The sequence below is a fragment of the Triturus cristatus genome, chromosome 3_2 (genome assembly GCF_964204655.1).
Source record: "Triturus cristatus chromosome 3_2, aTriCri1.1, whole genome shotgun sequence".
In the NCBI taxonomy this organism is placed as follows: Eukaryota; Metazoa; Chordata; class Amphibia; order Caudata; family Salamandridae; genus Triturus; species Triturus cristatus.
The window spans coordinates 509,217,996-509,242,480 of NC_140584.1; the positions used below are offsets into that span (position 1 = coordinate 509,217,996).

General features: G+C 48.5%; 1 protein-coding gene across 4 annotated transcripts in view; it reads left to right on the forward strand.

Moving 5' to 3' along the window:
* Positions 1-24,485, forward strand: part of USP47 (ubiquitin specific peptidase 47) — a 1,403,064-nt gene that overhangs the window by 346,101 nt on the left and 1,032,478 nt on the right. For all 4 annotated transcript variants that reach the window (XM_085648190.1, XM_085648191.1, XM_085648188.1 and 1 more), the window contains one exon: positions 14,030-14,126. In XM_085648190.1, the coding sequence (XP_085504316.1) occupies positions 14,030-14,126 (97 nt within the window). The remainder of the gene's footprint in view (positions 1-14,029; positions 14,127-24,485) is intronic.

Here is a 24,485-nt window from a genome sequence, read left to right on the forward strand (position 1 = left end):
TTTACAAAACTACAACCTCACTATACAACTCGTCTACTTCCCGTCCCTACCCCGCCCCTAAGTTTCCCCTCAACCGTCCACATAACGTAACCCCACAGTTTTCTCCATCATGATATACTGCACTCCTGGAGTTGAAACATATTTAACTTTCCCTACCGTTCAACAGTGAATCTATTACCATCTACTAAACTTCACTTCTTATAATGTAACCTTTAACTTCCTGACTCGTTCGGTGTGACTTATTCACCCCCTCTTTTTCAGCCTGGTTTGCCTATGGCAACTACAATAACTTATCTAAAACCCTGCAAACTTCTGGCCCAAGTGCCAGCACTCGGGCATCTTTCTCAAAGCGACAACCATGCAAATTCCCCAAACCCCTGCGCACCTGCCCCGTATATCTCAGCCAGCCATAAGCGTAAACTCCGCTCCTCACTTCCCCAAAAACCTAATCTGAGGTTTGAATGGGTGAGAAACTGCTGAAACTCTGTCCACACTAGGCTGCCACCGGGAACACTTACCACAAAATGGTGGGTGGCAACCCAAAATGACCATATAGATATCCATTGGGCTACATCCTGTAACTGATGTAGCCCAAGCGGTGCACAGTAGTCTAGACTGCACCTCCTCCCCCCCCCCCCCCCCCACCCCCAATCCCAATCTCCCTGGGAAACAGATCTCCCTCTGGTCTGCTGTCGTTCCTGCGCCCCTCCCATCCTTTTGGTTGAGAGGGGTGCAGCACAGACCACTGACACTTTTATATGTGCGAAAAAGGGCATTTTATTGTAACCGTTGCGCATCACAAACATACCTAGCATACCGCCTTAAGAAACTAAAACCTCACTATACAAGTCTGTGACCTACTATTTCTATCTAAAAGAGACTATTAGTTATGATTCCTTACCTCAGAAATACACACAGGCGTCAGACTGGTTCCGGAGAATTTTTCTTCAGCAGTACCCCTGCGCGCCGGTAGTTAGCGTCTGTCGACTCTGCGTTTGTCGTTGGCATCGTGATTGCAGGAATGACATCGCAATATCTACTTAGATGCCGGCCCTGCGCGCTGATGTCAGTTCTTTCTTTTTCCATGCCAGCCAGCGCAGATACGGAGAGAGCAGTACCCGTAGTCTTTTTTGAGTAGCATTTTTTTTTTTACTTTTTGTCGACTTCTTTTTTCGAGTCATTCAACTCTTGATGCAAGGGATGTCACATTGAAGGACCAGCTTCAAACCTTGTGACTCCTATCACAAGTTGATGTCGGTCACGGACCCTTATCTCGTGTGTCTCTGGTGTTTGTAGCGCGACCACGACCCGAAGTTGTGCTCCGACTGCCGGGCCATGGACCCGAAGTCTTTGCAGAGCGATCTCGAAAAGCTTCTCGAGGCCCGGCAGTCAGCTCCGTGCCGCTCGAGGTCCTGGTCGAGAGGGAGGTAGCGGGACCGGTCGTGGAGTCACCACTATCACTCCTCTTCGAAGTCTTCGTCTTCAGGTAAGTCGAAGCACGAGAAGAAGGCGAAGTAGACCTTTCGCTCTTCGCCTTCTCCCCGTCCGTTAGCTGACGTGACGTGGGATGCGGAAGGTAGTCGTCCGGTTCCGCTCACGGAGCCTGTTGGGTCGACTCCGAGCCTCCCTCCCTTCCCAGTAGCCTGGGTGACCCCTGCCCAACTTTGTAGCTTTTATGAAGCCCTCCACTCCATCTTTAGGCAGCCCGACTCCGCCGGCGCACCTTCGGGCCTGCAACTCGGCTGGGGGTTCTAGGCCTTCGATGCCAGCGGCTTCGGCGCCGCAGGGCCCCCAGAAATTCAGGCCTGGATCCGGAACAATGCCTGTCGACCTCATGACGCCTCCCACCGCGCTGAATCCATTGGCGACACTGCCACCCTTCCGACGCCGGTTGTGTCCCCAGCTGGTGTCAACCCTGGCCTCCCCCTCGACATGGAGCCGGACCGGCGCCGACCGGTACTTTTGTACCTCTGTTCTATCCTGGCGTTTCTTATTGCCCTGAGTGGCAGCCAGAGGAGGGTGAGAAGACTGGGAGGGGTCTTTTGACCCTCTAGCAGCCAGCTGGACTAGAGAGAGGAACTGGGTGAGACCAGTGGTCTCGATACATCCCCAGACCTTGGTATGCCTTCTCCCCCTACCTTGGCTACAGAGGAGTGGAACTCCTACGCTGTGGTGTTGCGTAGGGCGGCTGAGGCCTTTGCCCTTGAGCTACCTACGGTGGCAGTCAGGACTAACCTCCTGACTGAGGTGCTTCAACCAGCAGCAACCACTTCGGAGCCCTTTCTGCCGTTCAATGAGGCCCTCACAGATACCCTTTTGGGCACCTGGTCCAAGCACAGCACAGGGGCTCCTATGGATAGGATGATTGCCCGACGCCACCGCCCGGCCCAGGGCGACCCCACTGTTCTCTCCCAACACCCTACCCCTGAGAGCTTGGTCGTCCAAGCCTCAACGTTCAAAGGCGCGTTCCCTACTGCTCCCCCAGATTGGGAATCCAAGAAGCTGGATCATTTTGGGAAGAAGATGTTTTCTTCCGCCAGCTAAGGACTGCTGTCGGTGAACACTGCATGTCTCTTGGGCGGTTATACCCACTCTGTGTGGAACACAGTTGCGCAAGTGCTGCCACAGTGCCCGGAGGTGACCCGGGCCATACTCTCCCGTGCGGTTGCTGAAGGGAGGAATGCAGCAAAGTTCGCTGTGGGCTGGACACCGCTGACAAGCTAGGCAGGACGATTTCAACATCACTAGCACTGAGACGCTATGCCTGGCTGAGGTCCACTGGCTTCTTGCGCGATGTCCAATCAACTCTTTTGGACATGCCTTTGATGGCCATGGCTTCTTTGGCGCTTCAAGGATTCTAGGGCTACGGCTAGTTCCTTGGGCCTAGACAACACTTCTCACCCCGTGCAGTCTGATTTCCCCCCTTTCGTGGCTATGGAAGGGGTGCCCCACCACATTCTGCCCAGAGCCACAGGCCTGTGCAAGCTGTCCTGCCTCTGCGGGGCCTGGGGGCCAGCGGACAGGCCAGTCCACCAGTGCCCCCGCTGCAGCAGCCTCCAAACCTTCCTAGTCTGACCTTTCAGGGTCCGCCATCACTTTCCCCAACTGGCACATCACGGACATGTGGGTTATGCAGATAGTCCGAAGGGGCTACTCCCTCCCCTTCGAGACTACCCCTTTTTCCATGCCACTTAAACTCCATCGCATGTAGGAGGATCACTTGAGCTTCTCCGTCAGGAAGTTGTGGCTCTCTTGGACAAGGGAGCCATCAGTTGAGTCCCTGTGCCAGAAGTAGGTTGTGGCTGCTACTCCCTCTACTTTCTGGTGCCAAAGAAGGACAAAGGCCTGCGCCCTATCTTAGACCTAAGGGGTGTCAACCGCTTCCTCTGGAAGGAGAAGTTCAAAATGTTGACATTGGCACAGGTCCGGTCTACCCTCGACCCTGCAGATTTGATGGTCGCGTCGGACTTGCAGGACCCTTATTTCCACATCCCCGTCCTGCCAGTCCACAAGCGCTACCTACAGTTCGCGGTAGGCCATGAGCATTTTCAGTTTACTGTGTTCCCCTTTGGGCTTACCAGCACCCCTTGGGTGTTCACGAAAATGATGGCAGTGATCACAGCTCGCCTGCCCAGATCAGGGGTTCCAGACTTTCCCTATCTCAACAACTGGTTGTTAGAGGCAAGCTCGCCCCAGTCTGTCGTCGCTCACCTCCAGACTACGGCAGACCTCCTGCATTCACTGGGGTTCAGTCAACGTGCCGAAGTCGCACCTGCATCCTTCTCAGAACCTCCTTTTCATCGGAGCGGTTCTGGACACAACGCAGTTTCGGATCTATCCTCCCGAACAGAGTCCGGAATATTCAGCTATGATACTGATGTTCCAGCCTGTATCCCAGATTTCGGTGAGAATGACCCTGAGGCTGCTAGGCCTCATGGCCTCCTGCATCCTGCTGGTGGATCATGCCAGGTGTCATATGTGGGCTGTGCTGTGAGACCTGAAGTTCCAGTGGGCGCAGCATCAGGGGAATCTGTCAGATGTCATCCAGATCTTGGCGGGACTGCACACCTGTTGCAGTGGTGGCTCACGAACCCGGATTGGGTCAACGGCTGGTCCTCTCCCTTTCCCACCAGATTTCACAGTGGTGACAGATGCGTCACTCATGGGATGGGGCGGCCACATGGGGAAGGCAGAGATCAGAAGCGTCTGGTCTCCGGCGGAGTCTGAGCTAAACATCAACCTTCTGGAGCTTCGGGTGATTTGTCTCTCACTCAAGGCATTCTGTCAAAGGAAGAGTAGTGGAGGTGTTCACAGACCACACTTTGCCATGTGGTAGTGCAACAAAAAGGTCAGAGTAGGGTCGTGGATCCTCAGTCAGGAGAACCTTCATCTCTGGAATTGGCTGGACCATGAGGCCATGTCCTTGGTGGTTCAATACCTGGCAGGTCCCTGAACGCCAGGGCATACGAACTCAGCCACCGGTGCTTGATGGATCACAAATGGCTTTTTCACTCGGAGGTGATTCAAGGACTCTTTCAGCAGTGGGGAGAGCCTTGGTTAGATCTATTCGCCACTGAAGAGGACGTGCAATGTAAGCAGTTCTGCACGTTGGAAATTCCAAGATGGCACACGCTAGGCGACGCTTTTCGAAGCAAGTGTCGTTGCGGTCTTCGATGCGCCTTTCCGCCTATACCACTTCTGCCCAGAGTGCAGAAGATCATCAATCACGATCGGGCCCAAGTCATTCTTGTGGTTCTTGACTGGGCATGAAGAATCTTGTATCCCGAGCTCTTGAACATGGCCATCGATCCTCTGATCAGACACCCCATTCAGGAGGATCTTCTGTCTCAGCAAAAGGGGACGGTCCTCCACATGAACCTGTCCAGCCTCCACCTCTTTGCGTGGAGATTGAGCGGCGACAGTTGACAGCCTTCGACCTTCCTCCTGAAGTCTGTAATGTTATTTTGGCAGCCAGTCATCCCTCTACTAAAACAGTATATGCCTGTAGATGGAACAAATGTGTGGCATGGTGCGCAGCAAAGGCTGTGGATCCCCTTTCTGCCCCCCTTTCTGAGGTTCTCCTCTTCCTGGTTTCTTTGGCCCAGCAGGCCTCTGCTCTGGGCACTCTCAAGGGCTATCTTACGGCCATTTCAGCGTTTCTTTTCCTTCCTGATCTTGCCTTCTCTTTTCAAATCCCTATTGTAAATAGTTTCCTTAAGGGCATTGCTCACTTGTTTCCTCCTATTCCTTTCGTAATGCCCCAGTGGGACATGAACCTTGTTCTGACTTAACTTATGTTCGTTCCTTTCGAGCCATTTACATAATTGTCCACTCAGACTCTTGACCTTCAAGACTGCTTTTCTGGTTGCCATTACCTCTGATTGCAGGGTGAGTGAGCTTCAGGCTCTTTCTTCTAAGCCTTCATTCCTTTCTGTTCATCCCAACAAGGTTGTCCTTCGAACTCTACCTTCTTTTCTTCCCAAAGTGGTTACCTCTTTCCACATAGGACAGACCATCACTTTGCCCACCTTCTTCCCGCCCCCGCATCCTTCTAAAGAGGAGGAGAGGCTCTCCTGTCTGGATCCAAAATGTGTGCTTTCATTTTATCTGGATCGCACAAAACAGTTCCGGATGGATGATCAGCTCTTAGTTGGCTATGTGGGCACCAAGAAAGATCGGGCAGTGCAAAAACAAACCATCTCTCCTATGGGTCATTCTTTGCATTACAATTTGGTATTCCTTGGCAAAAAAGGACCCTCCAGTAGAGTTGCGCGCCGATTCCACCAGGGCAACAGCAGCCGTACTGCTTTGGGTCATGGAGTCCCCAGTTCATGACAACTGCCAGGCAGCCACGTGGGCTTCATTGCACACGTTCACTAAACATTACTGCCTGGACAGTCCAGTCCGGAGAAATTGCTTTTTTGGCCGCTTTGTTCTTCAGGACTTCCTGGTGTGAACTTGGTTCGCAGACCCAGCTCCGGGGTTGTTATTGCTGGGGTATCTATTCTAAGGTAAGGAATCCATAACTAATAGTCTCTCTCAGATGAACAAGTTACTTACCTTTGGTAATGATATACCTTTAAGAGACATATATCAGTTATGGATTCATTACCGCCCCACCCATCCTCCCTGTTCTGCAAACTGACTTCTAGAGTAAGAGACTCCTTTTCAGGGCTCTAGTTTTATGCACCAGTGGTCAGTGTCTTGCATGGCTCTGCGCTACTGGCGTGGAATGTCATGTAAAGAACGGATGTCAGCGTGCAGGGGCGGCATCTAAGTAGATACAGCGATGTCATTCCGGCGATCACGATGCCCACGATGAACCCGGAGTCGACCGACACCACCTAGCGATGCTCAGGGGTACTGATAAAGAAAAATTCTCCGAATCCAGCCTGACGCTTGGGGGAATTCTAAGGTAAGGAAGCCATAATTAATGTCTCTTACAGATATATTGTTACAGAAGGTAAGTAACTTGTTCATCACTGCCACTAAGTTCCCTACCACTACCCAATGTAACTCCGCGATTATCTACGTCATGACTGTATGAAAGTTCCCCTTTTTGCATGTTTACCCCTCACCTTTTGCCTGACATTTTACACTACCTGACTTGATGTTCCCAGAGTCCCTCTCAATTGGGTTCCCAGGGCCTGTGTTCTTTCCCAAGACTGTACCTTTGTACCCACAATTGGCACATCTGTGGCTTCAAGTAAGCCCCTTGTAAAAGGTACCATGAGTACCAAGGGCACTCTGAACAGTAAAGGTCTCTTAAGTACTGCAGAACCTATTTTGCCACCCTTAGATGCCCTGTACCTTAACACCCACACATTGCCATTGCAGGCTGAGTGTTTTGGTGCAGAAAAAAAGAAAAGAGATGACATGTCGCACATCCCTGTGAGCCATGCCTGCACCCACTGCATGAGGCCTAGGTAAGTCACCCCTCTAGCAGGGTGCACTAGCCCTAAGGTGAGAGTACAGTGGCATGAGCCCTGTGCCCCTCCAATGTCTAAGCCCATTCTGAGAAATTGTAAGTGCAGGAAAGCCATAAAGAGTATATGGTCTGGAAGTTGGTCATTACGAACTCCACAGATCCATAATGACTTTACTAAAAACTGGGAAGTTTGGTAGCAAACTTCTCAGCACATCAAACCCACGTGGATGCCAGTGTTGGATTTAATGTAAAATGCACTCAGAATGCATTTTAGAGATGCCCCCTGAAAAGCGACCAGCCCTGGTGGGGTTCATGAATGGCTGCCTGCCATTTGCCACCAGCAGACAGGTTTCTGGATCCCTGGGTAGAGAGCCTCCACTCTCTGGGTTCAGAAACAGAGCCCATCGTGGGCAGAAGTGCCATGCCTCCTCCCCCAGGAGGGACTGGGTCCACGAAAGGGGAAGCTTCAAAAGCCTGCCACCTTTGGAAGCTGAACCTACCTTTTGCTGCCCCTAGCAACTGGCTCCAGCCCCCACTTTGGGTGGGAGAATCGGCGGGAAAACCAACCTAGGAATAGAGGTGTACCCACCTTTGGCCAATCCCACCCCTCAGGTGGGGGAGGTGAGGTGAAGCACACATCTCAGTCCCCTCCATCTTGAAGATTAGGGGACTCTGCCAATTAGGGAGAGTCTCTTGCCCCCTCCCACTGGAGGGTGGCATAACAGGGAGTGTACCCACTTCTAGGAAAGGACACATTGGTCTCAACCTGCACACCCCTTTAACACCTCTAAAACTAGTATTTGGGTAAAACCCTGAACCTTGCCTCCTCAGATTCGAGGAAGAAAGAAGGACCTAAGAGCTGTGCTGACCTAGGAAGAACAAGAGGACAAACTACTGCTTTGGCCCCAGCTCTACCAAGAACCCCAGCGAGTCCAGCAGCCAGCAACCCCCAAGGCCTGGAGGACCTGCCCTGCCACCATCATATAGACTCTGTCTCCCATGAGCACCGGATTAGCTCAAGCAAAGACTCGCCCACAGAATCCAGATTCCGGTGACTCAGCAATTCTGCACCCGACGGCCACTGTTCAAGTTCGAGTGGTCCAACAGCACAAGTAGGTCTCCCCAGCCATCCTGATCTGGGATCTGTGATCCCCGACCTTCCTCAAGATTCGAGACTACGCCTCCAGACACATACTGAACGTTCCCCTGACTTTGACCGGAGCTGGTAAGAAAAACTGACACCAGAAGATACCTCTGTCCTGACGGACTATGGGCCTTGGGTTGCTCAACCGATGGTGTCCAGGCATCCCCCAAGATCCCAACCTAAATCTCCAGCTGGTGGTCACCTTCAGGAAGTCCCCCTGCCTGAGCCTGCAGCAACTTTGTCCAACCGAGGGTCTCCATTGAAATGTACATGGTCCCCGATGTACTTTTTGCACTCTGCAGCTGCCTGCCCCTGTGCCGCTGGTGTTGCAGCTCCTGTGTTGGTCGTTGGCCCCTGCAGTGTTGATAGACCCAGGAGCTTTGCTCCCTCAACAGAGTGGCCTGTTTGTCAACAGTCCCTAACCGAAGGCCCCCTTAGCCCCATTGTTTAACGTTGGGGGCCTGCACTCTGCATCCAGCCGCCCAAGTGCTGCTGGTGGTGCAACTGGAGCGCCCATCTGTTCCTCGGAGAACCTTGGTCCTAACACCCAAAACGTCCACTTGTAAGTCTTGTACTTATGTGAGAAACCGCTAACACTTTTCTCCCATAGGAACCCATGTTAAGAGATTTTAGGCCTAAAATGTTCGAAGTGTTGAACAAATGTTTGTATGGAGAAAAGAGAACTGAACAATAAATGTATGAAAAGACTTTCTTACTTTGTATTGTGAGATCCTAAGGTGTAGTATTTAGTCATACCACCCCCAGTACTCAAAGTAATCCAAAAGTAACTAAAAAGTTATTTATAAGCAATTACTGTGTCATTTTACCTATTCCCAAAGCATATATGATCCTGTTGTGTTTGCAACTACAGTCACAACTGCATTTCCTTGAACAGTCTTGCATTTGAAAGTATATCTCACTTACATGTGCCAAATCCTGCTTGGTTCTAAAATAAAATATAAGTATACCTTTTTTTATGTTTACCTAATTGGTCTGGATTCTGTCTGAGTGTGTGTATTCAGTCCTTGATTGAGTGAATACAATAAATGCTTAACACACCCTCTGGATAAGCCTAACTGCTCGCCCACACTACCATAAAGAGAGCTGTTAGTACATACCTAATTTAGCCTCTGCTATACTTCTAGACCCTGGACTCTATGCACACTATACTTCACTTTGGTATAGTATATACAGAGCCAGTTTCCTACAATGATATACTGGACTCCTGCAGTTGTAACATTTTTACCATTCCCTTCTGTTTGACAGTAAATCTATTAACAGCTACTAAACTTAACTTCCTATAACGTAACCTTTAACTTCCTGTCTCATTCCGGTGTGACTTATTTACCCCACCCCCCCTCCCTTTCATCCTGGTTCGCTTATGGGAACAACAATAACCTTATCTAAACCCAGGTAAACGTTTAGGCCAACCGCCGCAAAACAATGGCACAAGCACAACTTTTTCTGCTTCCCCGCCTGCCCACAGACCATCTTACCTATATGCACGCAATGTCCATGCCAAAAATTCCTTCACTCCACAAAATAATTCTGTTGTATCGGACCTCAAGGCAACCTGTTCTACCCAGCATAGCACTTCGTCGATGTAAAACCTGCACATTTCCCTATTGATTTTCCTCCTCGCCGTATCAATTGCTGCTGGCTTGTAAGCCCCCCCGCCTCCATTTCTCCTAGGAATTAATTCAGTCCATGCTACAAAACACTCTGACCACTGCACTTTTACCTCCTTCAGAAACTCTTTCATATTTCTATGACCGTATCTTTTTCGCCTAACTGTACTAACAACACATCATGGGCATTCTTCCCTTCAATCAACCTGTTCAGTGTAGGAAGCAGCTCTCTCCACTGCATACCCCCTTTTCCATGCCAAACAACTGAAAGAGCTAATCGATCAAAACCAAGATTATGTTCTAGCTTCCTGGTCAGCTCGTTTAATGAATGAATTCTCCACAATCCATACTGCCAAGCCATCAGTAGAACCGAACCTAAAATGGAAACAGCAGTAAGAGAAAATATAGCAAAAGGTCGCTCAATATTATTACCCTTTAAGGTGTGACATATCTCTTGAAACAATCGGAAGACCATCTACCCAGACCCATGTTTTGTTACCTGGCTCTGTAGTAACCAACCCCAACTTAGCGACCGCTTTCCTCAAAATTGCCATCAGCTGTACGGAAGTCACAGATTCTGGTAGACCATGGCTGGAAACTTCACCCAAGGATGCCACTCGTTGCCCCAAAGCTTCCTACCCCATGTTATCGGACAGGAACTCCCCACAGGGTACTCTGGCAGGAGTACCGTCATTCCAATCTACCTCTGATCCATTTTCGACTAGTGCAGCCTGATTCCTATCCCTGTGTGCTGAAACCATACCCCCTGCCATAGGGGTCCTCTACTTCCCCTGGCCCCAACAATTCTGGCACTCTGAATGCCCAAACCATGTCATCAAAGTGGAAAACACAATAGATTCCCTTTCGGGCCTAGCAAGTGTCAAGCAAATCACCTTAGTAAATGACCTTATTCCTTGGTCCAACCTACTAGCATTCTCTGGCCCATTTTCCGATGGGGCATACCCCCAAAATAACTTGCCCATTAAGGCAATGCCTGCCAATTTCCCAGTATTTGTAACTCAAGAGAGCCCTTTCTCCATCAGCCACAGAATAAATTGCACCATATCCTCTACTCTTTCCCATCCACATGATCTCCTACAAGCCCCTGTACTGATCATTTTCCCCCATGCCTGAGTATAGGCTTTCTGTGTAGCTAAAGCCAGTGACCCCACCACCAGCTGGAACAGCCTGTCTCCTGCTGTCAATAGCTTATTTTCCAGTCGTGTCTTGTCCCGGTCTACCTCCGTGGCCAGCCCCTGGAACCTTTTCCACTGTGAACGATACAAAGTATACGTGATCTCATTGTCCACACCTGGCATATGTTTTGTCATCTCAAGCAAGCAAGCACAAAAACCTGCAGCAACTTTAAGACCTGCATGTCTGACTGTAGTTGACCACCTGCACCACTGCCATGTTGTCTATGCAAAACAAAACTTTTTTGTGCTCCAACAACTCCCCCCACCCGGTCAGTGCCACCACCCGAGGTGCGGTAAGGACAGGCCTGATAGCGCCAACCCTAATGTCCTACATAATGTCCTAACCGCCCGTACCACCCTACATGCAAAATTGAGATGGCCCAGAAGTACCTGCACCTCCTTGACCTTAGATTTGTTCAGCATTGTCTCCAGCAAAAATTGCATCTTATGTTTTTCAAACGTGCCTCCATGGCCCCAGAGTTCAGATCCCTAAAAAGCAAAGTGTTGTCTGCGGGCCCACTATCTTCTCTGGAGCCAAAAGGACCCACATGTCATCCATGAGCTCCTGAAAGCTTCCTAGCAGACGCTGGCAGTCGGCAAAGCCAGGTTTGGTAAGAAAGAAGAAATCACCCAGGTAATGGGTCAGCCATTCATGTGCCATGTAACTGACCCTGCTCCTTCTTGGTAACTGCTCCTTCTTGGTAACTGCCCCCTGTCTGAGACTTCATCAGGTGCTCCATTGGCTACTCACCAAATGGACCAGCCATCCTAACCTCCCTCACTTCTTTCAACAACTGCATCAACTATGAGTGTTCCTTAACTGATTGGAGATTGCCTGTCCATCTCCGAAGTCTAGGACTCCCGTACCTCAAACAGAAACCCCTCCTACAAGACCACTGCATCCTCTTTATTGGGGTAGGGCAGCAGCCAAATTGTCCGTCTATCTAACTTAACTGGCATACAAGCTTTCCCCTCCAGGTCCATAAGCCCCCTATCCACCTCTGTAGGAATCTGATGTGTGTTGAGGCACACCCAAGCCCCCTTGATATTACTGCCACTAGCCTGAGTAACCCTCTGCCTGGCCCCCTTGCTGGCCCCATGTGTTGCCATTACAGTGTACGAGTGCATGTCTCCCCTTACACTTTGAACACTCGTATCTAGACTTGCAATACTTTTTTTTAGAACGCTCCCTTATTTAAATCCCAACCGGTCCTGATTGTCCCTCCTTGTCTATTTTTTGTTGTGGAACCCACCCCTCCCAAGATGGGGTTGGCCTGAATGGGCCGGTAGACTATCAGCAGGCTGCTGGCCATGAATAACATCTTACCAAATTTTGCCATACCCATTGTATGCTGCCAGAAGTCCTTGTTTTTTTCTCCCCACTTACATGCGTACTCTGAATTCATCATCATACTGTGCCCACGCATTACCCCCGAATGATATTTGAGCATTGTGTATGACATCTGTGAATTTAAGCAGGGCCACGGTCCTCTCATGACATTTCTCACAGTACACATTAGCGTAAATGAGAAATGCTGACGTCCAGATCTCTATCGTCATAGGCACTCTTGGGCGTTTTTTCCAGTTCATATTCCTCCCCCTTGGACTCTTCTTGGTCCTCCGTATTCTATGCCGGAGCTTAAACATTTTTACATACTCCCCTTTCCCAGTCTTTTCTTTGGACAACATCAGGTGTGCTCCCAAAGTCTTAGTCACTCATGTGCAGGAGTTTCTTTATTTTCAGCTCCTTGCTCTCCTTACCCTCCCCTTCATCTACCTTCCCCCCTTTGGTCCCCCCCGTCCTCCATTCCTTTATCTTTGACCGTGTCACCAGTCTGTCCCTCTGCTGGCATCCCCCTTCAGGTACTTGTCCCGCCCATCTGCTGTAACCACTGCTTTATTCTTCATGCCTCGGGTCCTGTGACCTCGTTCCTCCCTGCCTACCCTTGTGTCCTTCACATTTGTGCCTTTCTGCAGTCTTGTATCAATCTCCCCCCACCCACACCACTCATACACTCTGGTTGATACCATCACCGGGGCTAACCTTGAAGCTCCTACATTCTTACCTGGTGTTAAGGTCGTTTCCCATTCCTAAGCCTCCAGCCTAGCCAGGGAAAAATGCTACTCAGACACTGATTAGCAGACTCCCCTTCCCCCTTCGGACTGGCTCAAACTGTGCTGCCACCACCTCTGTTCTGCAGCACCCGGAACATCACTGTCAACAATATCGCCCCCGTCGAGACTGTCCTCATCACAATCCAACTCCACACAGTCCACCAAATCATCCGACCATGTATTGTGTTTAACTGCAACCTTTTGTGGCACTTCAAGGCCCACCATTGGGTGACCACCTACCTTTTCCTAGTCTGCCACCTGCGGACATCCCGAGACCTGTTAAAAAGGTGGTAGGACTGGCGTGCAAAATCTTACAGTCCCTATGACCTGACCTCTGCTACTAGACACTTCTCTAATTAGCATTGAAGAGCCTGCCCTACTTCAATCCTGTATGTGCCATGAACTCCTTGTGCCTGAGATACCCCTACCCCTTTCGGACGCTTTTGTGCTGCCTTAGTAATGTGCGTAAGACCTGCTGCCTCTTCTCCACCGCCGCTCTTTGCTCCCGACCGGAATCTCTCCGTTCCTTATGGCCATTGTGCCTGGAGACCCCATGGCACCCTCTGCACCCATCCCGCATATCCACGGATCTGACCAGCTGGTGGCAGTTAACAAAAGCTCACTATGGCTTGGAATGTATGCATACGTTGTTATTAACAGGAGATAAACTGGCATGTATTTGAGATCTCCTCAGCCAGATCTATGTGATGTGGGCATTTGCTGTCTCCTTATGCCTCTGTTTTCTCCCCTTCCAAAATCGGGAGCGTATTTAAATGTATGAACAGAAATTTTGGCTTCTCTGTAAAAAAATTGAACTATTCAACTATTTTGTATGCGTCTTCTGGTGATATAGTTCAGAGTTGCTATGTTAAAGCATCCTAATTTGTATCCCTCCCAGGACTAGTAAAGTCACCATACAGGTAGTATATCCTAATTTGCCAACACCAAGCTGCTTGCCTGAAAAATGTTTATTCTTGATGTCCGTTTAAAAAAATATACTTTTTTTTTTCTTTTTTAGGTTATGTGGGGTTAGTAAATCAAGCCATGACATGCTATTTGAACAGCCTTTTGCAAACACTGTTCATGACTCCGGAATTTCGTAATGCACTATATAAGTAAGTATTTCAAATGTTTTTGATAGATGATACATTTTTCACTGTAATTTGAAATGTTTCAATATAGTTAGAAGAAATGTATCACATGGTAACTTTCTGCCACGAGACTCCTAAAAATGGTTTTGCCTCTATTTACTTTTGACAAACCTGTTTAACGTTTCTCATACACAGTTACCATCTTTATAATACATACACAGTACATATGTACTACGGTGTGTGGCAACTGCAGTGGGAGTCTTGGAAGGGAGTCTTCAAACACACAGGTTGTCTGCAGCATCAATGAACTGTACCCATTTCCAGTTAGAGTAGACTGGGGTGGTGGGCGACTCTAGTGAAAGACGTTAAGTTGCACGCATTCTATCTTCCATGGTAATGATTTCACTATTAATTACCCCATGTCTCTAGTCAAGAGATTGCTTCTTCAATTGCACATTTTCTGTCTACCGCCGTTCGTGTTGGTCGACTTAATCTTAATTCGATCAAGCATATTACTGCTTTTTTTTTTTATTTAAGGTTTTTTATCTTAGATACAGTATGCATACCAAATATACAGACAATACGTACATATTGCAATTATGACTGGGAAACGACAGATACTTGTACATGTATACAATGTAATGAAAATTGACAGCAAGTAAATCCTAACTGTGAGAGGAAGTCTTTAGGCTGAGCTTGCGTGTAGCTTAGACGAAGCATCTAAAGGCAGTTACGACCATGGAGAGCCCAGAGGGGAGGTGTTCCTGGCATCTTGCCGGTAGTGCGAGTGCATAGCAGTGGCACTAGTGACATCTCTATGTATGCAAAACCCATAGCCCATGATATCGGTCACTGTCAGTCATGGTAGATTCGCAGTAGGTACGTTCTGAGGGGCTGCCAGACATCTTTGGGATGGGACGTTGGCGGTTGCATCTGGGCATATAGTTCACTGATTGTGTGACAAAAGATAATACTTTTAGGCTATTGTTCTATAGTTGGGTGTCGTGTATTTCTCCAGCACATGGCAACTTCACGCTTTGCGAGAAAGAGTGCAATAGTGACAAACCATCGGCTTTCCTTTAGGACGTCCCGTGCATTGCCCAATAGCGCTAGCAGAGGATTAGGTGTCAGTGTTGTATCTACCTTCCGGCAGATTTGTGCAAAGAGGTCAGTCCAGTAACTGCCTACTTGAGGGCAAAGCCAGGCCATATGTAGGAAATCCGCATGGGTGGCATGGCATTTGGGACAGGTTAATGGACTGGTGGGGTCAATCCTGGCCTAGAGGCTAGGTGTCTTGTATGTGCGTCACAAACATTTAAAATGTATCAGTTTCTGTCTACAGGTAGGGGAGACTAGTTTGGTTTGCCCACAACTGTAATTCCAAATGTCATCCGGTATGGGGCACTTTAGGTCCTCCGCCCAAGCCACCCGCAATCGACCATCCGCGGTGGGCAATAGTTTTAGGTAAGTACAATATAGTTTGGAAACCAGGTGTTCACCTGTGTCGTTCTCAGTAAGGGGAGTATAGTCATCAGGAGCAATGGGATAGGTGGAACGTGGGCCCTCGGGGCATTCTGCACACAATACATAACTAATCTGTCCAATGGCGTGAATTCACTAAAACAAGTGTCCTCTGACCATGAGATAGCGTGGCCCCAGAGGGAACAAATCTCCAGTAGTATATGACATAAATCTACTAAGCATGCAGCTGACAGTGGGATCAATTATCCAGGGAGAGCCAGCGATTGCCCGCCAGCGGGAGCGCAGTCAAATATAGGTGCTTCCGCTCTTGCGACACAGCACCACTCTCTACGTAAAGCCAGCACCTCTCTCTTCTCTTCTTCCTTATTTTTCTGTTTCTGCTCTTCTCTTCTTCTGTTTCTGCTCTTCTCTTCTCTCAGGTATTTAGTTCGATGCTACAGGGCTCAAAAGACTGTTAGACTTTATCCAAGTAAATGGTTGCATGCATGTGTCAACACTGGGCTTACTAGATGCACTGGACTGCTATTGCCTTGCTATGGGGAGATTCACATTGTCTGAAATTTTGGTTGGCGCCTTGTAACCTTTTGTCAATAAAGTTGTTATAAAGTTTAAAAAGTACAGGCGCTCCACTCCCAAAAACTGCTGCAATCGGCACCATGCCCAACAGGTGGTGGAGAGGGGCTGAATATCTCTAGGGTCCAGAGGGAGGACAATGGGAAGAATAACATTGAGTGGTGTGAAGCCCACCAGGTTCCTGTTGATCTGGCTATACGGCAGTCTGCCATTCCTGTGATATCGGTGGTACGTATACTGGCACTGGGCTATTAAGTAGTAAAGGTGAAAATGGGGTACGCCAAAGCCCCCCTGCACATAAGGGAGGGCCAGCGCATGCCAGCCAACATGTGGCCTGCGACTGGCCCAACCTAGTCTCAACAGCAGTCCTCTCAAAGTGGCAAAGAAAGCGTTGGAAAGAGGGATGGGTATGTTAAGAAACAGATAATTAAAATGGTTGTTCTGCATAGATTTGTTTATCGTGATACATCCCGCTATTGACAATAGCAGGCTGATCCATCATTCGATTTGCAATATTAATTTGTCCGCAGCGGAGCCATAGTTAAGACAGAGAACTTGCTCCTTATCTCGGTGGACACGGATACTCAAATATTTAACTGTGTCAGCAAAACCAACGCAGTGGAAAGTCACTGTGGGATTGCTGGGCAGCATCAGTCAATGGAAATAGTTCAGACTTTTTCCAGTTGATCTTCAGCCCTGAAAAAAGCCCACATTTTGGAATCTCTCGCTACACTGGGCTTAGGTTCGAGGCAGGGTGTTGAAGGAAAAGCTGGATGTCATCAGCGTAGAGCGACAGTAGCAGCGGGCTGGTGTCAAACTGTAATCTGCACCAGATATGCTTCTTCAGTGTGGCGATGGACCCACTAGTCCGGCACGTTTAGGAGAAGAACGGGGAGAGTAGGCACCCTTGTCTCCTGAGTCTAGTTATCATGAATGGAACAGTTAGCGAGCCATTGGTTCGGATGCGGGCTGTTGGATGAGAGTAGAGAAACTTAATCAGAGATGTAAGGCCATGTGGGTGACTGAGTTACCGCAGCTTTGCTCATAGAAAAGGCCACACAAGGGAGGCAAAGGCCTTCTCTGCGTCAAGCAGGGCCACAGCTGCCGGCACGATAGAGATTCTATTGACCACGGAGAACAACGTGCGCAAGTTTATTGAAGTAGAGCAGTTGGGCACGAACCCCAATTGGAGTGGGGAGATGATGGTTTCGAGGAGAAGCGACAATCTACGCACCAGCACTTTCATTAGGAGTTTAGTATCGAAGTTCAGTAATGACAGCGATCTGTAAGACTAGCAATATTGTGGGTCCTTGCTAGGTTTTAATAGCAGAACCACAATCTCCTCACGTAGCGTTGGTGAGCTCTGCCCTTTCCAGGGACTCCGCATAAAGTTCCAGAAGATGTGGAGCAAGCAAATGTTTGTAAGTCTCATAGAATGTGCCCATCAGAGCCAAGGAGCTTTGACCCATCCATGGAGTCAACTGCCGCTACAATCTCCTCTATTGAGATCGGCTTGCTGAGGAACTGCTGCTGTGGGGAGGACAGACAGACCATGGCAACCTCAGACCGATAGTCTGCCAGGCCGCCACCCTCCTCATCTTATCTAGAGGCATAAAGCTGAGTATAATAGCGCAGCAGCTCCATCATGATCTCCCCTCCATCTGAGGACCGCGTGACATCCCCGAGAAGGAGTTCCGATATTTAGTCGCTTCCTCGTTGAGGGCGAAGCAGTTTCCCGGGCTCTCACCTTCGCCATTCCGAAGGGCTCGTGCATACTTTCCCAGGAAGTGCACCTTGCGTTCTACAAGATCCTGAAAGTCCTCCATTGCCTCAGTTCGGGGTTGCAGCCCTTCATCCACCGACCCCGCCGATGCCAACCTCTAAAGGGTAGCCTCCACACGCTCCAAAGAGCGCCATATGTCACTTTATATAACACCCTGTTTAGCGATCGCCATTCTGTGGGTGTATGCCTTGAAGGCCTCCCAAAGGGTGAATTGTGTAGCCACTGTTCCCTCGTTCAGATCAACATAGTCTATAATGGTGCTACGGAGTTCCTCGAGGAAAACAGTCCATAATGGTCTGACTGGGAAAGCGCCACATCCTCAATGCGCCAAAGCGGGGGGGTGGAAGGGGGGTTGGGGCGGGATGTTAAGAACCACGCAAACTAGAGCGTAGTCAGATAGTGTGTGTGGTTGGCATGTCCCCTCACCCAGGGAGAGCAGAGGGTGAAAGAAACCAGTAGTCTAAATGTGACCTGGTGCCGTGGGGTGGTGGCGGAATAAAACGTGTAGCCTGGGTGCTGAGTATGTTGGTGGCGCCAGACATCTCTAAGGGTATATGAGGTGCATGTCCTGTAATATGTATGCTGCCCGAGGCTTACCAGTCGGGCCTGTCGCCAGTGAGTCCAGCTCTGGATTGAGACATAATTTAAAGTTGTCCCCAATTATTATGTGGTCGGCATCTGCCCTGTCGGAGTGCTGTCCGTGTTTGAAAAAACTTGAGAGAGTCCACTTTGGGTGCTTAGATGTTTAATAGTAGCACTAACTGTCTCTCTAGGTGGTCACGTATCTCCCTTCGGTGTCGAAGGAACTGTCACTGAGTAAAAGGGATTGAGCGATGAATCAATATACAGACTCCGCAGGAATATATACTGTAGTTGGAGAAAAACCTGTGTGGGCCCCATGCTGAGGAAAAGGTCGGGGATAGGAGAGTTCCTGTAGAAAAGCAATTTTAACCCCATGCCTTACCAAATACTGTAGTACTATCACTTCCCAACTTGTGCACAAAACATATTGGTGTACGCCATGAGGGGTGGGCGACACACGAATAGATGGTTCCCGTTGCAAACATACATAACTGATCATAAAATTGGATAGAAGACATTAATGAGGGGGCATAACAAAGTAACTGGTCCTGCATCGCAGCGGAACAGATGAACCTTCCTCTCCGGTGTAATCTCTGTAAGGTGAGTGTAGTACAGCACAGTCATCGTGATAGTGTTTCCAGGAGCAGGTGGGTTGATAGTTGTGTTCCAGGTCAGAGAGGCAAGTCCCCATCATCAGAGTGGCCAAAAAGCAGGGCTTGGCTAATCTGCCGGTAAGAAATCCGAGCTGTTTGTGGCCTGTAAGTCAGGGGAGGATCATGCTAGCCAGCCCCTGGGATTGTTCAATGCTCCCTGACCTGCTTCTTGCAGAACTCCTGGGCCTCCGCAGGCGTGTTGCACACGTGTGATTTTCCCTGGACATCTATGCTAGACGCGACTGTTAGAGCATGCCATACCAAAGTCCCATTACCCTGAGTGAGGCCTTCACAGCGGCGAACTTGCAGCGAGCCTCCTGCACCATCAAGGTGAAATATAGATAGAAAGAGATCAATGTGCTCTGGTATTGGACCTGCCTGCGTTCGCCCACCGTCTGAAGAGTGTTATCTCTGTCCCTGAAGTTGAGAATGCACGCGATGATGGGCTGCGACCTCTCCCCCGGGGAAGGGGTATAGGGGGGGCCTAGGCCACAGCGATCGATGTGCATGCTCCTCCAGAAAGGTGGTAAAAAAGGCCCTAAACTGCATCCGTATCTCTGTCATCTGGGCCTCCACGGTAGCGGGCTGTGTGAGCTTCAGGTAACCCACCCCTCCCCCCTTACCCCACTCCCCCTCCCCCCCCCTCTCCCCGCTGCCCCATCCCTCTCATCATGGGTCTCACCCAGGCCCCAGCATCTGCACCACACAGGGCCCAAACAGAGCAGCAAGGGTCCCACCAGGCCTGCGAGGGCCTGCTAAATGCCAATGTTTTGGGGGTGGGGACCATTTTTTGGTCGAGCCTGGGCAGGGCATGCGCTACTCTGCGAGGCATTACATATAGTTCCTAGAATATTGGCTTTAAGCACCGCTCATGTTTTCAATTTGCTTCTCTTACTGTCCTTTGTAAATGTCCGCTTTTTATTGGTTTATAGGTTTGCTAATCCCTCCTTTTGGGCTTTTGTATCCTCCCATGAGGACTAGCCCTGTTACGTATGCTTTTACGCTTTACGTTGTTTCCCAAACTTCAAAAGCACTGCCATGAAACCTTCATGGCCTCTTCTTTTTCAGCTTGGCACCTCACTTAATCTCTCTGTGCCGTTCCCCACACCACCTCACCCCTCCTGTAACAGTGCATGCCTGCCCCCACCTACCCTCCGCGGTCGCTGCTTTTTCCGACTTATGGCGCTGTTTTTTAGCTTTTGAGCCTGCTGTGCTGCTCGTAATTACCCCGTGCCATTCCCCACACCACATCACCTCTCCCACACTGCAGTGTTTTTTAGGTCTCGCTGAGCCAGCGCATGCACTGCTCTGGAAGAAATTTTGTAAACGGGCTTTTAAAAGTGCTACCAGTGGCTTTTCCTGACCTCAAGCTTGTTTTCACGCGAGCGTGCATGCGCGCAGCCGCCATGTGGGTTTCTGTCAAGGCTCATTAAGCTTTGCGTGCCTCTCTCCGTGCTTCAATTTCCTCCCCCACCCCGACTCCCGGTCAACCATTTGCTTGTTTGATTCTAGGTTTTCTTTCACTTTTGCCGCGTGCTTGTTATTCCAGACTCCAGGGTAAGCCAACAGGGAAATACACTCTCTTTACGTTCTGTCATTAAATCACAGTATGAGATGTTCTTTCATGCAACTTTAGAGAGCCTGTTTTTCACCTCCTTTCATTCAGGGAGCTGCTGCAGCTGTAGGCAGCAGAAATAAAACTAAAAGCACCGAAATGCACTGTGATGACCTCTGAAGGGTAACTTCTTGCTGTTAATATGGGTCACCTTTAAGCTGTTATATGTCAGGTGTTCAGAGATGCCGTAAAATCCCCATAAGAGTCTGTTCGATATTTTGTGACCGCGCTGGAGCTGTTCCACGTGGTGTGTGAAAGTTCCACCGTGTTCCGTATCCCTGTACATTTTGGTAATTGCGGTCATGCACACACAATTCGAAAAGCAAAGCCGCAAACGCCATAATACGAACAAATAGCAGGGCCCAGTGAATTAGTCATGGCTGACAAGGGGCAAATTGAGAAATGTTAGAATGATGGCCTTGGCCCTCATTAACCTTTGCCCGAGCCACAACAAAAGGTGGCAGCTTCCACATCAAAGGGTTTGAATGGGCCAGTAATAAAGCTATTGAATGTAAATGCAGGAATCTTCTTTATCATCTGAGTATCGGGCCCAGTTCGTTTTTTTCTCATTGCATCCCTGCAGGTTTGCATTTGGAAATAAAACCATGAAAAACTGTGTAATCTCCCTAATAATTTCTGAACATGTGCCTCTTCCACAGTTGACTCCTGTCTCCGGGTTTCCATCTTCCCAGCCCTGGGTTTTAATTTGCTAAACCAAGACTCTGTGATATTTAAAGCTGTAGAACAATGAATTGACTTCAATCAGCATAATACGCGCACGGTTATCCAATGGGCTTTGGTACCTTACACAGTAGGATCAGTGCTTAATTTGAACCAGTGGTTTCCGGTGCTCAGCACTGGCACTCAATCGTCTACACCAGCGCTTTTCATGAGCACCAGTTAGGGGCACATTCATTTATAGTAGGCTCAGGGAGATTAAGTGATTTGCCAAAAACCACAGGATGTGACAAAGGAGAACTTTCTCTAATTTCCTCTACTAATTGCTGAGGAGAAATTAAAATCATTAGTACCAACGACCGTCTAAAAACCTCTAATGAATGTCGAGATGGATTCCTTTTTTGTTTTTGCCTATAATTTATTTTTTAGTACTGCTGCTTTGGGAAGGGATAATGACCCCCAAATTGCAAGTGGCCAATTTGCTTCCGCTCAACTCTGTCTGCACACTCTCAGTAAAGGAACAGAAACGCACTGAATGAAAGAGTCATTATTTGTGCTTACATTTCAGTGAATTATTCTCAATGCCTATGAAGTAGATTGTTTCTCTGGCCCTGCCAACCCGCTACTTGATCACAGGTAATCTGAAGGCCAGCTTGGGGTATGGTTAGACCCTTAAGCTGGGCTCTGCAGTGTGCGGCATGGGCTGTTTATTGATGAATGGATTGTTTACCTCTACAAGAAAAACTCAGAAACATGATTTACCCCTAAACAGATCGCTTGTTCGCCTTCTTAACTGAACCCAGCTGTATGAAGTTGCTTGACCACGCTGCACGTCAAGAGAACCGTTTTCCTTTCCTCTTACAAGGCTATGTGGCTGCCTTTCTTTAAATTTCACATTTCTAGAAACTGCTTTTTTTCCTCCATCCTGAGGGGTTAAGGTTGGGACAGTTTGCCCTCTGTACTTGGTTTACTACTCAGCGGCCATGCTATAGCATGGAAGACGCAAGTATTAACGAATATAGAAGTGAGCTTTGTTGGTGCTGTTTTCTTTGTTCTAGTTAGTTTTAATGAACGCTTTCGGCCAACAGGCATTTTGTATATTTGGCCAATACCTTTATACAAATATTTATTTAGCTGTAGAATTTTTTTTTATTTTTTTAAAAAGACTGCTCAGGTTTTCGCTGCGCTTGTGCACCCATTCGTTTTGCTGCACTGCTTCGCCCCATTTAGACATACACCTAAACAGTATAAATTATTTAAAAAAAGAAGCATTGGCATAGCCAATAGGTCTCGCTTTTGGGACCTTATAAGTATTTAGTTATGCAGCACAATATCCTTGGTGCAATAATTAACTGTTGCATGGCTAAAAACTTAAAAGGTCCCAAAGGCGAGACCTATTGGCTATGCCAATGCTTGTTTTTAGAGGCCCGGCATGTAGTTTTAAATGTAGGCTGGTAAGAAAGGTGCCAACCCGAGGGGCAAGGTCTAGAGAGAAATAAGATAAACAGAGAGGCGAGTTATGAGATAGCACAAATAGAAATGTGAAGCACAGAATGACAGGTCAGGTAAATAAAGTAGCGAGGCAGGTAGAGCCGGTGGGATGAAAAATAGAAAGATATGAGAAGTAGCGAAAAAGAGGTGCAGATGAGGTAGAGAGATGAGGCTAATACAGAGGAAGTGCGAGAGAGAAGTAGAGAATGGTGAAATAGGGAGAGAGAGAGAGACAGAGGTAAGACAGATGTATTAAACGAGCGAGACATTGGAATCAGAGAGTGAACGGAAACAGTGAAGGAGATAGAAAGAGATGAAAGCAAAGGGAGTGATAGATGGAGTGGAAGAGGGAGAGCATTGTAGAGAAAGAAATAAAATAATGGGAAAGGTGAGGGAAAGAGGACATCAATAAAAAGAGACATAGAAGGCCAATAGGTGATGTAAATTGAGAGTCTAGATAGTGTATGAGGTGGGGAAGAGAGAGATGAGCCAGTTAGTTGTGAGGCTGAGAGAGAAATGAATGCTCCATATTAAGCAAACTTTGATTCTGAAAAAGACTCCTATGAATCCCTTAATAAAATAGATGTAACTACTAAGGAGACGTCATAAAAAGGGGACGCTACATGGTGATCTAGGTGGCTACCGGCTATATATGAGAAGCCCCAGAGAGCACCAGGTACTTGGTTGCGAGTAAACAGCATGTACAATTAGCGGAGCTTAAAATGAGTTTGTGACCTTTCTGAAGAGTTTTCGATACATGTCAAGACGCTCAGGTGGTAGATAAACGCGTCCTGATGCTGATACAGCAGAAGCGATATGATGCACAACTAAGTGGGTTCAAATAAGACCGACAAGAGGGAAGACGGGTTGTTAAGTTTCCTGACGATGACGGCACCGTGTAACGTAGGTAAATATGCCAATCAAAACAGGAGAATGCATGTCATGTGATCGCGAGTGTCTAAAACAAGTGAAAAAGACTAGAATGTCTATCTTTTATTTTTTTTTTTTTCTTTTTTTTTATAAAAATTTTATTGTGCAGAGAAAAAGGGTACAAGCACAGGCCTACAACCTCCTGGGCCGGCCGCTAGTATTCAGAAATGATCAGGCAGTTCAAAAACAATGACTGGCCCGCAGGGGCTCCGCTAAATGACAGGAGATCAGGCTGCACATAAGGGAAGTCAGGATACACCATTTTTACATAAATATCAACAAAAGTAAAGAAAAACAAAAAGCAAGGCGAAAAACATTAAAAGGGCGTCTAACCACAGCAGAGGAACTCCACATAGGACCACCCTAGGGTGGTCAATAAAAAGGGGGTCTGAGAGGGAGGGGGGGGCCACGGGAAAACCAAATCTATACTCAGATGAACAAATTAAGCAAGGAACCCTCAAGGATCAGGGGGACAAGGCAACATCAGAAGTATCCACCAGGGGGGGAGAACAGATAGTCCCTCGATACACATTCCACTGACCCCAGATTCTACCCCACGCCCCCGGTTTACCACGAGCCACATACACCGTCTTCAC